Source organism: Grammomys surdaster, unplaced genomic scaffold, assembly GCF_004785775.1.
Source record: "Grammomys surdaster isolate TR1022 unplaced genomic scaffold, NIH_TR_1.0 130, whole genome shotgun sequence".
In the NCBI taxonomy this organism is placed as follows: domain Eukaryota; kingdom Metazoa; phylum Chordata; class Mammalia; order Rodentia; family Muridae; genus Grammomys; species Grammomys surdaster.
In genome coordinates, this window is record NW_021604588.1 from 1,575,340 (window position 1) to 1,593,236 (window position 17,897).

Genomic DNA, 17,897 nt, shown 5'->3' on the forward strand with positions numbered 1-17,897 from the left:
TGTTAACTGCACCCCAAAACTATGAGCCACAAAAGCCTTGCTTCCTTTAGCAGGCTCTGTCAGGAATGTTTTCACAAGAGTATTAATACAATGAACAATGTATTATAGATGTATACATAAAAGAAACCTTTCAAATTGTATATTCTAAATATGGACAGTTAATGCTATCAACTATACCTCAACAAAATACTTGCATATAATAATAATAATGACATATATAATAGACTGAATTTTCACAAATTCCTAACAATGAGAACATCTGGATCTATATGCATATTTATATCCATATAGATTCCATTTCTATAATATCCAACTTTAAACTGAACAAAATACTGAAAACCAACCTGTTTTGCATTCTGGATTTGACAACTGTGTCGCTTTTTGAATTTTTCGTACTGGTTTAACCACTTTCTTCTCTTTACTTTTTTCAACAGGCTTCTCTTTTACAGAGGTATCATCTGAAACACAAATATGGACAGCCACCATTAGGACTCCCATTCAGCACCTACATTCCTCAGTGAAGAAACAGGGGTACAACAGCACCCTATTTCTGCAGCTTCAGTTACCCAAGGTCAACTGAAATCTGAAAACATTAGGTGGAAATTTCCAGACATAAACAATTCATGTTATAAATTGTGCGTCATTCTGATTAGCATGATGGTATCTTTTGCTGTCTAGCTCCAGACAGCCAGACTGGGTCATACCTGTCTAGAGTGTCCATACCTATAGGCTTTCCACTTATTAGACACAAATAGCCATCTCCACTACTAGACTATCTCATGGTGATAACACTGAATAAACTCTTTTAAAAGTTCCAGAGCTCAAGAATAGTGATGCTAGCAGTGAAGTCGTACCAGAAAGAAGCTGTAGAGTGTGCCAGTGAAATCAATCAAAGTCACATTTGCCAACTTCATGGGGAAAAAATGTATGCTGGGTTTGATAAGATGTACAGCAAGCTCATCTTTTATACCTAGTTTATAAATTAAGTACTATAACAAGTATGTATAAGAAGCATAAACTATAAGTAGGGCTCCACACACTTCAGCTTCAACCATCCTTTGGTGATCTTAGAACTATGAAAGAAAAACTTTCACTGAAGTTATTTCTATGACCCACAAACTATCAATGTCAAGTCTTCCTAAAGAAAAGTTTAAAGGTTACCACCATCCACTGTTAGGTATCAGTTCTTTGTTGTTGTTGTTTCAAGAAAACTTGTGAGAAATCCACCTCATTTCCAGAAATGGGAAGAAGCTTAGCAGTCATGCTTTCAAATCACTGCATGTTTGCAATTTCAGGTTAACATTTTCTTAGATTACTATTTTATCTAAAATTTTCAACATAAAAACTTTACAAAATGTAAATATACTAACCATCAATGTTCAAAAAATTAATCTAAATGACATGTATGAATAATGAAATTTAAAATATACATGGAGGTCTGCAGCATAAGCATAGTAGAGGAAGTCTGAGTAACAGGCTCTAAAGCAGGAGCAAACAGTATCTAAGAATCAGCAAGGACTCTGCTGAGAATGCAATGAACAAAGAGAACAGCTGGAATCTGGGTTACAGATATAAGTGAGATCCTGTCTTACTCAGCAGTGAAATGGCAAGTCTGTAGAACATCTGAGCAAAGGAGTGACAGAATTTAAACAAGACTCTAACAAGCTTACTCTGGCAGCTAGGCTGAGAACTGACTCATTAAGAGTTAGCAGTGAGGAGACCAGTAAAGAGAAGACTGGAGAATTAAAGCCACAGATCAATGGTGCCTTGATTTAGGTGAAGGTACCACCTTCGTCAACACCAAAAAGAACTGGTACTAAATAGATATAACTTAGATAGCAGAATAGAAAATATGAAAGAAAAACCGGGTCAAAGGTGACTTAGGTTATGGGTGGTCCAGACTGACAACTAGAGTAGCAAGTTTAAGGGATATGTCACCACCACATTGAATAATCTCCATTTTAGACAGTAAGCCTTAGATATCTATAACACATTTATGGGAGATGTATAGTTGACAGGTTAATAAGAGTTTGAATTCAGGGAGGAGGTCTCAACTAGATACAAAGATACAGGAATATTTGCATGAGAACTATTTCAGGTGTTAAGAATACATATGTTTTCCTAGTAGGTCTTTTTGGATAAATAAGCAAGAAGAGAGGGAAGATGACAGGGTAGAGGAGGAAGAAGAAAAGAATAAGGAACAGGTAGATTTAAGAGAAAAAACAATGCTTCTAGAAAGCTGACTAAAGACTTTCAAGGAAGGAGTGGTTAACAGTATCAATTGTTGCTGAACAATCAGCATGACAAATGGAGATTAGACACTGTATATATAAAGTGAATTTCATTAATGATCTTGATACCAGAAAAACCCCAAACAAACAAAAAACAAACAAACATAAGGGGAGAATACAAATCAGAGACCATTAGCATAAGGAAACACTTTGCAGTTTTGATCTAAACAGAAGGGGAACACTGGAGAGAGCACCCAAAGAGGGTATTCTACCATGATGAATGCTGTGACAAACGTGTTTAACAGTGTGTTATTGGGTATGACTAGACAGAGAAGGAAAGCTTGATACAGAAGCATGAAAGCAAGATGAAATAATATACTTACACACGTGCGCGCGCGCGCACACACACACACATACACACACGAATATAACCAAAACACAGGTAGAGGTTAAGAATACAGAGTTTACCCACCATAAAAAGAGGAAGGCAGAGTGTAACAGAATAACTTTTGAAACAGTCCCTGACATAATACTCCCTATCAGGTATGACACTGTCCTGTGATGTGTAGTTGCTGTCACTTCTGAGATGAGGAAACCAAGGATAAAAGGTTATGTAACAGCCTCATACATACAGCTAATGACCAGCAAAGCCAGAACATGAACTTTTAAGCCAATTCTAAAATATGCTTTCATAATTACTACATGACACTTTCTTTCCACATGAGAAGAGTATCCTACATACAGAATTTAATAAAATAAAGATGGAATTTAATGCCACAAAAGAAAAAAAAAGAAAGAAAAAGATTAGCAAAATCTTAGCTGCTGTCAGGTTTAGGAATTGAACAGTTGATTTTGATTTTTCTTGATTTTAATTCTTTATGCAATCCTGGAAAAATTATTCTTTCAGCTTTCAATTACTCAACTGTTTAAAAAGCAAACACAAGACTGAGCACCACATGGACCGCGCTCAGCGCCTTACTAGATGAGCAGGAGGTGGGAACATTACTCTTTTCATTGTCCTAGTTCTTCAGGCCTTCCACAGGCTCCTCCTGGTTATAATTCTCTCACATGCATTCCCCTCCTGTAACACTTTGACTTCTGCAAATGCTGACTGAAATTACTGGCCAGTTGAAAGATATTTGAGGCCTAAGAGAAGCAAACCACAACTAACTCTGTTTCCATAAAATCAGTATGTCCTGACTTTAAAAGTCCCCAAGCTTTAAAAATGGCATAGTTTCTGTATCATGAGCCATGGAGCCTAATTTTACCCCTGGAGGAGAGCTAAGAGGCCAAGAGGGTCTCATCACTTAAACCATTACTACTCTAGTTAGTTTAGAACACACTTAGGAAGGGGTAGCATCTCGAGGTTGGTGAGAGTCTCATGTGTAATAGTGTATGTTATGGCATGCATTATAAATGAGCAAGACACAGGAAGCTCTGCTCTCACCTGTGAACTGAAGTGCTAAGTCTCGGTACAGCTCTCTGCTCAGAAATTCCGCCTCCGGCCACACTTTTCCATCAGGAGTGCGAATCTTGGTCTCTGAGGGGTTGAAACCTGATGCACACCAACACAAGGCGCTTTCAAAGATTGGTTCTGTTTTTAAGTCAGATACAATTTTTAAAAATAACATAAAATTTGCTATAAAAATATCACGGTAGTTATTTATTTGGGGGTGGGAGCCGGCATGCTACAGAATGAATGTAGAGAGCAGAGGGTAACTTGCAGGAGTTGGTTCTCCTTTCACCGTATAGATCCTGAAGGTCACACTCAGGTCATCAGGTCAGTGCACCATCTCACCAGTCCCGAAGTATACAATTAGGTGTTCTAAAATAAATTCTGTTTCATAACTACAACTGTTTTCTAATTCCACAGTAATTTCATCGCTGAGAGGAGGAGCCCTGTCCCTGTTATATCAGCTGATGCCCATCAGACCCACCCACCACTGAGACTACTCATCTACTTTCTATCTGCAAGCATCTTCCTAGTCTAGGTAGTCCATATAAGTGGAATCTTTCACTAGTATGTCATTTATGTTAGCCTATTATACTTTGTAAATTTTCAAGGCTCCAACATCGTATATCAGGATCAACTGATAGTTCTTTGAATGGACAAGACATTTTATCCATTCATATAATCACATGGACTGTTTCTACTTTTTTCTATAATTAATAATGCTGTTATAAATATTCTTATACAAGTTCTGTAGAAATGTTTTCAATGGGTATTACATGTTAGAATCAATTGCTGGGTCATGGTAACTAACTGTGTGTAACTATAAGAACTATAAATTATTTTCTAAAGCAGTGGCACCATTTTGTATTCTCCTCAGTACACACAGGTTTTAATTTCTCCATATTCTTGCTGATACTATCGTCTGTCTCTTTCACTAAAGCAACTCTAGTGGATCTACAAAGTAGCATCTTATTATGATCTGACGTGTTTCTGTAATATTAATGTCAAATTTTCTATATTTAGTTAACTTTATATTTTTAAAAGAGGAATGCATAATTAGCTACTGTACAATATACTGATGAACACCAGTTGGAACAAAGCAGCTTCTGTGAGATAAAGCAGCACATACTCAAATACACTGGAAATGGAGACTCAAAAACTAAATAATACAAGAAATGTCACTCCAACACACACACACTAAGTCTCATCCCCAGCTCTGTAGCAGGAAGTCTATGGCCTCCCATTCCTCTCTGACCTCATCATTGGAATCTTCTCCCACAACTGTCCTTCCCCAAACTCATCCCAGTATCCCAGCCTCCAATACCAGTAGGCATTCCCTGTGAACGCAGAAGCCGAACAGGCTAGGTAAACAGGTAAGCTAACTGAAGAACTTCACCACTCCCTCTTCATCTCCAAACCCAATGCCCCAGTCTCAACCCTAACTCGGCAATGGAATACCTGCTGCAGCCTCCCTTCTCCCTCTGCTCACATCTCCTGTGGATCCCACAGACCTCTCCTCCTAACCTTTGTCTTCTAACTTGTTGCATTATCCCAGCCCAACTTCTGCAAGCACTCCTTGCTAACACAGACCACTCCTGCCAGGAAAGCAGCAGGTAGGCTGTCTGTAGACTTTCCCCTCCTTCTGTTCTCCTAGATCCAACACCCTAGTCTCATGACCAATGCTTTAGCTGATCCTCTGAGGTGACCTATCTTCACTGTCTCACCCATTCCAAGAAGACAAAAGAAACAGATCCTGGTTGAACACTCCTGTGAACCCCTCCATACCCGTACTCTATCCTTGTTTCTAAGTGTCACCTCCCAATAAAATACCTGCTAAGTAACACACAGGCATCACACTCTCCAAAAATCCAGAGAGGAAACAGAAACCAAGGATATTCATCAGTATATTGTACAGTAGCTAATTATGCATTCCTCTTTTAAAAATATAAAGTTAACTAAATATAGAAAATTTGACATTAATATTACAGAAACACGTCAGATCATAATAAGATGCTACTTTGTAGATCCACAAACACAACAAAAACCCAACAAAAACAAATCCAGAAATCAGCACCTAGACCTATAATCATCGACATCCCAGATGACTAGAGCCCAATATATATGAATAACAGCGAGGCCAACATGTCTCCTCTAGAGCCCAGCCTACCACAGCAGGCCATAAATAGTCCAACATAGCTGAACCACAACAAAAAGATACTAGAACCACCTGTATGAAGATGGCAGAGGTCCTTAAAGAGGACATTAACACATCCCAGAAAGAAAGTCAGAAAAACACAAACAATACATGAAAATGAAGAAAACCCAAATAAGGAAATTCTGAAAATAAAAAATTTTGGAATTTGAACAAGAATTACAGAGGCAAGCTTCACCAATACATAATAATCAAAAGACTAAACGAACAGAACAACAACAAAAAATCAAAACAACTCCTATAAAAACCTGCAAGGAAAAAAGACCAAGTAACATACAAAAGCAGACCAATTAGAATTACACCTGACTTCTCAATGGAGACTCTAAAAGCTAGAAGGACCTGGATAGATGTGCTACATACTCTAAGGCACTATAGATGCCAGCCAAGACTACTACACCAGCAAAACTTTCAATCACCATAGATAGAAAAAAAAACAAGATATTCTAAAATAAAGCCAAATTTAAACAATATTTATCTACAAATTGAGCCCTACATAAGATGCTAGAAGGAAAACGCCAATCTGTGCAAGTTAACTACACTCATGAAAATAGGGAATAAATAATCTCAGATACAGAGAGAGAGAGAGAGAGAGAGAGAGAGAGAGAGAGAGAGAGAGAACAGGAATCAACAAACACTGCTCAATGATATCTCCCAATATCAACGGTCTCAAATCCCCCAATAAAAAGACTAACAGAAATTATTGAGGAAAACTTCCCTAACCTAAAGAACAAGATGCCCATAAACAGACAAGAAGCCTACAGAACACCAAATAGACTAGACTAGAAAAGAAATACCTCCCGTCACACAATAATCAAAACATCAGATGCACAAAACAAAGAAAAAATACTAAAAGCAGAAAGGGAAAAAGGTCAAGTAACATATAAAGGCAGACCTATAAGAATTACACCAGACTTCTCACCAGAGACTATAAAACCCAGAAGAGCCTGGACTGACATCATACAGACCCTAAGAGAACACAAATGCCAGCCCAGACTACTATACCCAGCAAAACTCTCAATCACTATAGATGGTGAAACCAAGATATTTCATGACAAAACCAAATTTGCACAATATCTTCCCACAAACCCAGCACTTCAAAGGATAATTGATGGAAAATGTCAACACAAGGAGGAAAACTACAACCTAGAAAAAGCAAGGAAGTAATCTTCCAACAACCCCAAAAGAAGATAACTATACAAACATAATTCTACCTCTAATAACAAAAATAACAGGAAGCCACAATCATTTTTCCTTCATATCTCTTAATATCAATGGTCTCAATTCCCCAATAAAAACACAGATTATCAGACTAGATACACAAACAAGACCCAGAATTTTGCTGCATTCAAGAAACACACCTCAGTGACAAAGACAGACACTACCTCAGAATAAAAGGGTGGAAAACAAATTTCCAAACCAATGGTCACAAGAAACAAGCTGGAGTAGCCATTCTAATATCAAATAAAATTGACTTTCATCCAAAATTAATCAAAAAAGATAAGGAAGGACACTTCATACTCATCAAAGGAAAAATCTACCAAGATGAACTCTCAATTCTGAACATCTATGCTCCAAATGCAAGGGCACCTACATACATAAAAGAAACTCTACTAAAGCTCAAAACACACATTACACCTCACACAATAATAGTGGAGGATTTCAACACCCCACTCTCAGCAATGGACAGACCATGGAAACAGAAACTAAACCGAGACACTTTGAAATTAACAGAAGTTATGAACCAAATGGACTTAACAGACATCTATAGAACATTTCATCCTAAAACAAAAGAATATACCTTTTTCTCAGCACCTCATGGTACCTTCTCCAAAATAGACCATATAACTGGTCACAAAACAGGCCTCTACAGATACAAAAAGATTGAAACAATCCCTTGCATCTTATCAGATCACCACAGACTAAGACTGGTCTTTAATAATGACAAAACCAATGGAAAACCCACATGTACATGGAAACTGAACAACTCTCTACTCAATGATGACTTGGTCAAGGAAGAAATAAAGAAAGAAATTAAAGATTTTTTAGAATTCAATGAAAATGAGGACACATCATACCAAAACTTGTGGGACTCCATGAAGGCAGTGATAAGAGGAAAACTCATAGCTCTAAGTGCCTACAAAAAGAAACTGGAGAGAGCACACACTAACAACTTGACTGCACAACTAAAAGCTCTAGAACAAAAAGAAGCAAATACACCCAGGAGGAGTAGAAGGCAGGAAATAATCAAACTCAGGGCTGAAATCAACAAAATAGAAACAGAAAGAACAATACAAAACATCAACAAAACCAGGAGCTGGTTCTTTGAGAAAATCAACAAGATAGATAAACCGTTAGCCAGATTAACCAGAGGGCACAGAGACAGTATCCTAATTAATAAAATCAGAACTGAAAAGGGAGACATAACAACAGAAACTGAAGAAATTCAAAGAATCATCAGATCCTACTGCAAAGGCCTATACTCAACAAAACTGGAAAACCTGGATGAAATGGACAACTTCCTAGACAGATACCAGGTACCAAAGTTAAATCAGGAGCAGATAAACCATCTAAACAGTCCCATAGCCCCTAAGGAAATAGCAGCAGTCATTGTCTCCCCACCAAAAAAAGCCCAGGACCAGATGGTTTTAGTGCTGAATTCTATCAGACCTTCAAGGAAGACCAAATACCAATTCTCTTCAAACTATTCCACAAAATAGAAACAGAAGGAACACTACCCAATTCATTCTATGAAGCCACAATTACACTCATACCCAAACCCCACAAAGACCCGACAAAGGAAGAGAACTTCAGGCCAATCTCCCTTATGAACATCAATGCAAAAATACTCAATAAAATTCTAGCAAATCAAATCTAAGAACACATCAAAACAATCATCCATCATGATCAAGTAGGTTTTATCCCAGGAATGCAGGGATGGTTCAATATTTGGAAATCCATCAATGTAATCCACCATATAAACACATTCAAAGAAAAAAACCACATGATCATATCACTAGATGCAGAGAAAGCATTTGACAAAATTCAACATCCCTTCATGGTAAAAGTCTTGGAAAGATCAGGAACTCAAGGCCCCTACCTAAACATAGTAAAAGCAATTTACAGCAAACCAGTAGCCAACATCAAACTAAATGGAGAGAAACTTGAAGCAATCCCACTAAGATCAGGGACTAGACAAGGCTGCCTACTCTCTCCCTACCGGTTCAATATAGTACTGGAAGTCCTAGCTGGAGCAATTAGACAACAAAAGGACGTCAAAGGGATACAAATAGGAAAGGAAGAAGTCAAAATATCACTATTTGCAGATGATATGATAGTATACTTACAGGACTCCAAAACTTCCACCAGAGAACTCCTAAACCTGATAAACAACTTCAGCAAAGTGGCTGGTTATAAAATCAACTCAAACAAATCAGTAGCCTTCCTCTACATGAAAGATAAACAGACTGAAAAAGATATTAGGGAAATGACACCCTTCACAATAGTTGCAAATAATATAAAATACCTTGGTGTGAATCTAACCAAGCAAGTGAAAGACCTGTATGACAAGAACTTCAGGTCCCTGAAGAAAGAAATCGAAGATCTCAGAAGATGGAAAGATCTCCCATGCTCATGGATTGGCAGAATTAATATAATAAAAATGGCCATCTTGCCAAAAGCAATCTACAGATTCAATGAAATTCCCATTAAAATCCCAACTCAATTCTTCACAGAGTTAGAAAAGGAAATTCTCAAATTCATATGGAATAACAAAAAAACCAGGATAGCGAAAACTATTCTCAACAATAAAAGAACTTCTGGAGGAATCACCATCCCTGACCTCAAGCTGTACTACATAGCAATAGTGATAAAAACTACATGGTATTGGTACAGAGACAGGCAGGAAGATCAATGGAATAGAACTGAAGACCCAGAAATGAACCCAAACTCCTATGGTCACTTGATCTTTGACAAAGGAGCTAAAACTGTCCAGTGGAAAAAGGACAGCATTTTCAACAAATGGTGCTGGTTCAACTGGAGGACAACATGTAGAAGAATGAAAATTGATCCATTCTTATCTCCTTGTACAAAGCTCAAGTCTAAGTGAATAAAGGACCTCCACATAAAACCAGATACACTGAAACTAATAGAAGAGAAGGTAGGGAAGAACCTTGAATACTTGGGCACAGGGAAAATGTCCCTGAACAGAACACCAATGGCATATGCTCTAAGATCAAGAATTGACAAATGGGACTTCATAAAATTGCAAAGTTTCTGTAAGGCAAAGGACACTGTCAATAGGACAAAATGACAACCAACAAATTGGGAAAAGATCTTTACCAATCCTACATCTGATAGAGGGCTAATATCCAATATATACAAAGAACTCAAGAAATTAGACTCCAGACAACCAAATAACCCCATTAAAAAAATGGGGTATAGAGCTTAACAAAGAATTTTCGATGGAAGAAACTCGAATGGCTGAGAAGCACCTAAAGAAATGTTCAGTATTCTTAGTCGTCAGGGAAATGCAAATCAAAACAACCCTGAGATTCTATCTCACACCAGTCAGAATGGCTAAGATTAAAAACTCAGGTGATAGTAGATGCTGGCGAGGGTGTGGAGAAAGAGGAACACTCCTCCATTGTTGGTGGGACTGCAAGATGGTGCAACCACTTTGGAAATCAGTGTGGCGGTTCCTCAGAAAATTGGACATAGCATTACCTGAGGATCCAGCTATACCACTCCTAGGCATATACCCAGAAGATGCTCGAACATATAACAAGGACATATGCTCAACTATGTTCATAGCAGCCTTATTTATAATAGCCAGGAGCTGGAAAGAACCCAGATGTCCTTCAACTGAGGAATGGATTCAAACAATGTGGTATATTTACACAATGGAGTATTACTCAGCTATTAAAAACAATGAATTCAAGAGTTTCCTAGGTAAATGGATGGAACTAGAAATTATCATCCTGAGTGAGGTAAGCCAATCACAAAAGAACACACATGGTATTCACTCACTGATTATTGGATATTAGCCCAGAACCTTGAAATGCCCAAGATTCAACACACAGGCCACATGAAGCTCATGAAGAAGGAAGATCAAGTGGGGGTGATTCAGTCCTTCTTAGAAGGAGCAACAAAATACTCAAGGGAGCAAATATGGAGACAAACTGAGGGACAGAAACTGAAGGAGGGGCCGTCTCAAGACCATTCCACCTGAGTATCCATCCCATGTGCAGTCACCAAAGGTAGATGCTGATGTGGAAGTCAGGAAGTGCATGCTGATAAGAGCTTGATATAGATGTCTCCTCAAGAGGTCTACAAGAATCTGACATATTCAGAGGTAGATGCTCACAACTAGCCATTGAACTGATCATGGGTTCCCAATAGAGGAGTTAGAGTGAAGACCACTGGAGCTGAAAGGGTTTGTGGCCCCATGAGGAGAGCAACAATACCAACCAACCACAGCTCCCAGGGTCTAAACCACCAGCCTGGGAGCACTTAGGGAGGGATCCATGGCTTCAGCTGTATATGTAAGAGCGGAGGGCCCTGCTGGACATAGGTGGTAGAAGAGATCCTTGACTTCGTGAAGGCTAGACGTCCCAGGGGGTGGGAATTTTGAGGGTGGGGAGGTGGGAGTAGGGGGTGGTAGGCAGGGGTTACATCCGCAGAGAAGAAGGAGGAGGGGTGAGGGGATAGGGGGTTCCTGGGTGGGTGGGGGTTGGGGGATGGGGACAACATATGAAATGTAAATAAAACATCCAATAAAAAAAAAAGGCTAACAGAATGGATTAAAAAAAATAGGATCATCAATTCTTCTGCTGCATCTAAGAAACATATCTCAACATCAAGGATAGACATTACCTCAGGGTAAATAATTAGAAAAAGATATTCCAAGTGAGCTGGTGTAGCCACACTAATATCTAATAAAATAGACTTCAAATGAAAAGTAATCAAAAGAGGTCATGATATTACAGTTATTAAAGGAAAACCCCACCAAAATGCCACTTCAGTTCTTAACTTCTATGCCCAAACACAGGGGCACCCAAGTTCATTTCTTTAAAAAAAAAAAAGCTACTACAGCTTAAGTCGAATAATGACCTGCACACACTCCATGAGTGACCTCAGTACTCCTCTCTCACCCAGACAAAAACTAAACTAAGAAATACTGGAGTGAAGAGACATTACAAACCAAATGGACCTAACAAATATTTACAGAATGTGTCACCTGAACACAAAAGAATACACCCTCTCTGCATCTCATGGAACTCTCTCCAAAACTGACCACATACTTGGACACAAAGTAAGTCTCAACAGATACAAGAAAATTGAAATACCTCACTGCATCTTGTCAGACCATCGCAGATTAAAGCTGGACATCAATAACAGAGACAACTGAAAGCTTACAAGCTCACCGAAACTCAACAATTCTCTACTGAATCAAAGATGGGTCAAGATAGAAATGAAGAAATTGAAGATTTTCTAAAATTCAATGAAAATGAATACACAGCATACTCAAACTTATGGGTCACAATAAAAGCAGTTCTAAGATGCAGCTTCACAGCACTAAGTGCCTACATTAAAACAAAACTAACCTAGAGATTTCATACTAGCAACTTATCAGCACACCTGAATGCTCAAGAACAACAACAAAAAATAATCACACCCCAAAATAGTAGACAGTAAGAAATAATCAAACTCATGGCTGAAATCAATAAAATAGAACCAAAAAGAACAATACAACAAAAATAAAAAAAAATCAATGAAATAAAGCTTTGATCCTTTGAGAAAAAATAAACTGGACAATCCTTTATCCAAACTGAAAGACAGAAAGAATATCCAAATTAACAAAATCAGAACTGAAACGGGGAACGTAACGACACATAGAACAGAGAAGCATAAGGACATACTTTAAAAACCTATACTCCACGAAACTGGAAAATCTAAAAGAAACAGATAATTTTTTGATAGGTACTACTTACCTAAATTACATCAAGATCAGACAATTTAAACAGACCTATAACGACTAGTGAAAAAGAAGCAGTTGTAAAGTCTCCCAACCAAAAAAAAAAAAAAAAAAGGAATCAGGGCCAGACGGTATTAGTGTATAATTCTACCAAACTTTCAAAGAAAAAAAAATTAACAGCAATATTCCTCAAATTATTCCACAAAAGAAAAACAGAAGGAACATTGCCAAATTCATTTTATGAAGCCACAGTTATCCTGATACCCAAACCACATAAAGACCCAACAAAGAAAGAAAATCACAAACCAATTTTCCTTATGAACACAGATGCAAAAATGCTCAATAAAAACTTGCAAACAAAATCCTAAAACATATCAAAAAGATCATCCACCATGATCAAGTAGGCTTCATCCCAGAGATCCAGGGATGGTTCAATATATGTAAGTAGATAAATGTAAGCTAACAGGTAAACAAACTGATAGAAAGAAAAAAACCCACATGATCATCTCATTAGTTAAAGAAAAGGCCTTTGACAAAAACCCAACACCCTCTCATGATAAAAGTTCTAGAGAGATTAGGAATACAAAGGATATACCTAAATATAATAAAGGCAATTTATAGCCAATAAGACAACTAAAGGAGATGAAGGGGTTTCAAATAGGAAAGGAAGAAGTCAAAACATCTTTATTTGCAGATGATAAGATAGTATACATATGTAACTCTAAATATCTCATTGGAAAATTCCTACAGCTGATAAACACTTTCAGCAAAGTAGCTGGACACAAAATTAACTCACAATAATAAGTAACCCTCCTATATACAAATGACAAAAGGAATGAGAAAAAAACACAGAAAACATCTTTCACAATGGCCTCAAATAATTTAAAATATCTTGGGGTAACTATAATCAAGCAAGTGAAAGACTTATATGATAACAACTTCATGTCTTTGAAGAAAGAAATTGAAGATATCAGAAGATGGAGAGATCTCCCATGCTCATGGATCAGTAGGATTAACATAGTGCAAAGAGCCATCCTACCAAAAGCAATCTACAAAATCAATGGAATCCCCAGCAAAATTCCAACACAATTCTTCACAGACCTTGAAAAGATAATGCTTAACTTTATATGGAAATGAAAAAAAAGAGGATAGCTAAAACAATCCTGAACAATAACTGCTGGATGTTCCACCATTCCTGATTTCAAATTATACTACAGAGCTATAGTAATAAAATCTCATGGTATTAACATAAAAACAGACACATTGATCAAAGTAACTGAATTGAAGACACAGACATAAATCCATACATCTATGGACACTCATTTTTGATAAACCAGAAATACAGACTGGAAAAAAAAAAAAGACAGCATCTTCAAAAAAATGGTGCTGGTCAAACTAGGTGTAGGCATGTAGAAGAATGCAAATAAATCATCACCCTGAACAAAACCTAACTCCAAATGTATCAAATATCTTAACATAAAACCAGATACAATGAGCCAGATAGAAAAGAAAGTGGGGAATAGCCTTGAATTCACTGCCACAGGAGGAGACTTCCTGAACAGAACACTGACAGTCCAGGCACTAAGAACAACAATTAATACATAGGACCTCATATCTGAACAGCTTCTGTAAAGCAAAAGGACACTGTCATTCAGACAAAGCAGCAGCCTACAGAATGGTAAAAGATTTTCACCAATTCCACATCCAAAAATCATTCATAAATATATGAGATTTATATATATACCAGATATATATACATATATAACATATACATATAGTATATACAGTATATGTGTATATATACATATATAAAAGGAACTGAAGAAACTAGCTATCAAAACACCAAATACTCAAATTTTAAAATGGGGTACAGATCTAAACAGAGAATGCTCAAAAGAGGAAACTCAAATGGCCAAGAAACACTTAAAAAGAAAAGTTCAAGATCTTTAGCCATCAGGGAAATGTAAATCAAAACTACTTTGAGATTCAATCTTATACCTGTCAGAATGGCTAAGACCAGTAGCACAAGTGACAGCTCCTGCTGGGAAGATATGAAATAAGGGTAACAATTCATCCACTGCTGGAGGAGTGCAAACTTGTACTGCCACTATGGAAATCAGTGTAGCAGTTTTTCAGGAAGTTGAAACTAAAGCTACCTCAATATCCAACCATACCACTACTGGGCATATACCTACAGGACACTTCATCTTACAAGGGCACTTGCTCAATCATGTTCATTGCTGCTCTATACATAATAGTCAAAAACTGGAAACAGTCTAGATGTCCCTCAACAGTAGAATGAATAAATAAAATGTGGTACATTTACACAATGGAATATTACTCAGCTGTTTAAAAAAATGACACCATAAAACTTGCAGGCAAATGAATGGAACTAGAAAAACAATCATCCTCTGTGAGGTAACCCAGACCCAGAAAGATAAATACATTATGTATCGTATTATATGTGAATATTAAACATGAAATAAATAATAACCAACCTACAATCCATACACTCAGAGAGGTCAGAGACCACGGGGGAACACATGGATCTCCCTGTAAGGGGTGAACAGAATAGATTTTATGGGCGGACTTGGGGCAGGTAGGGACAGGAACTGGGGGAACAGGTTGGGAATGGGAGGGGAGAAATGGTTAAGGGAAAGAATGCAGGGAGAGACAGCTGGAATTAAGGGGCATCTAAGGGATGGATGGAAACCTAGAGCAGTAGACACTTCCTAAAATAAATGAAGGCAATCCTAATAAGGTCTCCTAATAATGAGGCAGACAAGAATCCCAACTTGGCATCTCTTGTCACCAAACAAGTCTTCCAGTACTGGGACTGCACTGCATTCAGTTGAGTTCTCAGCCAAGGTGGGATCCCATAGAAATTCCCAAACAACCCAGGTTGTTGCTAAGACAAAGGGGTGCTCTCCACAACCTGACAGAAAGGCCCCACTGCCAAAGACAACAACCATAACAACCATACAACTCATTGAGCATAGAAAAGTCAAACTGGTGCCAACATGAAGCCTTCACCCTCATGTTCTAGTGTCTTTGGTGCAACAAAGTACTCTACAGGCTACCAAAAGAGAAACATAAACATCAACCCAGCCACAAAACCTTTGACCTACCATCTGTCCTGCCTGCAAGATGTGCTAGGGCAATGGTAGCACAGAACTTGTAAGAGTAGCCAAACGATGTCTAATTGACTTTAATTGACCTAGGGTAAAACCAAATACTAATGGTCTTTTTAAAAAGTATCAATAAAATGACTTCTAATGATATTCTACTATAATCATGGGTCAGTGCTTTATTCAGGAGAAGCTGTGGAATTCCTATCCCCTTCAGGGCCCTCAATCCTTCCCTCAACTCTTCTATAAGAGTCCCCAAGCTCTATCCACTGTTGGGTTGTGGGCGTCTGCATCTGTTTGAGTCAGCTGCTGGGTAGAGCTCTCAGAGGACAGTTGTGCTAGACTCCTGTCTGCAAGCATAACAGAGCATCATTAGTAGTGTCAGGGATTGGTGCTTGCCCATGGGAAAGGTCTCTAGTTGGGCTCCTTATTGCTTGGCCATTCCCTTAATCTTTGCTCCATCCCCTATCCCTGAAGATGAACAGAATAGTTGTCAAGAGATAACAAAATTCTGCCATCACTATTCAGAGTAGCACCCCATCAGTGAGTGTGAACTGCTAGAACCTGTGCCAGCAAAACCAATTTTAAAAGCTATCTAAGATCTAAATTTTTATTAGCACAACAGACTAGTAAGATGTTAAGCCTTTAAAACAGAGAAGGTGAATGCTTTCAGTTATCACACAAAGTTTTAAGGTTTCTGTGTACCTGCCACATTAACACATCTCAACAGCCCTTCTGTCCTCGGCAGCCTTAATTCCTGGCCTGGCTATCTTCTTGGCTATCGTTAGCACCTTTCTGGGGCAATATCACCAAAACAGTAATGTGTCATGAGTATTTTTGATTTTCATCAGTAACAACTTTGGCACACTAGTCACTGAATTTCTTCTCTCTGGCTTTGTAATCAGCACGTTTTTTCACCATGAAGCCAAATAGTAATAATAATAACAACAACTACCCTGTGTTTTCTTAAACTCTTCCATAGTCACAGCCCCTTTCCATTTCTGTTCACTAAGGTAGGTGTCCACAGGCTTCATAATAGGATCCCACGTACGGGCGTATCCTACTGCAACGCAGACAGAACTACTTCCTTTGGTTTCTCAAGACAGGGTGTCTCTATGTAGCTCTGACTGTCCTGGAACCTGCTCTGTAGACCAGGCTGAGTGCTGGGATTAAGGGTATATGCCACCACTACCTAACATCAGACCTCCTTTCAAAACATGAGAGCCTCATCTCTAGCTCTACAGTCTGCCTTTCCTTCTCATTAACTTCTGCTCACCACTTCCATGACAGAACTGCCTCAGTTTATCTTGCTTCTCAGGTCACGTCTGCTGGCTGGTCACTCCAGCCTGACCCTTCTGTAGGATGTTTCACACTTTGAAGGCCTGATTTTGGCACTACTGATAAACCTAAGCACTTTCTCTTTACCTATAAACTATTATGACTAAGGATATTCATCAGGCTTTTTGACATTCCCAGCAGCAGAAAATAAACAAAAAGCTAAGAAACCCCCTAAACCCTTTGTGGGACATGATGAGAAAATTCCACTGCTGTGTGTGATCTACAAATAGTGTGTGTGATCTACAAATAGTGTGTGTGATCTACAAATAGTGTTTTATTATCCCTGTGAGCAGAACTGAGTTGGGGAATCTGGACATGGATGGCAAAAATATATCCAAGATGATAGGGCATGGCTGGGCTTTTTATACCATGGGAGTCTAATTAAATGATATTATGTACCTGCATTTTGACTGTGACCTGCCACATGAGATCAGATGTGGAACTTTCCACTTACAATGTTCTATGAGTTCTTAACATATTTCAGATTTTGGAGTATTTTAGGGTTTGGATCTCGATCTCTCTCTCTCTCTCTCTCTCTCTCTCTCTCTCTCTCTCTCTCTCT

General features: G+C 38.2%; 1 protein-coding gene across 4 annotated transcripts in view; it reads right to left on the reverse strand.

The window, feature by feature from the left end:
• Positions 1 to 17,897, reverse strand: part of Cep350 (centrosomal protein 350) — a 137,301-nt gene that overhangs the window by 94,506 nt on the left and 24,898 nt on the right. For all 4 annotated transcript variants that reach the window (XM_028758394.1, XM_028758401.1, XM_028758385.1 and 1 more), the window contains 2 exons: positions 3,679 to 3,786; positions 345 to 458 (listed from right to left, as the gene is read on the reverse strand). In XM_028758394.1, the coding sequence (XP_028614227.1) occupies positions 345 to 458; positions 3,679 to 3,786 (222 nt within the window). The remainder of the gene's footprint in view (positions 1 to 344; positions 459 to 3,678; positions 3,787 to 17,897) is intronic.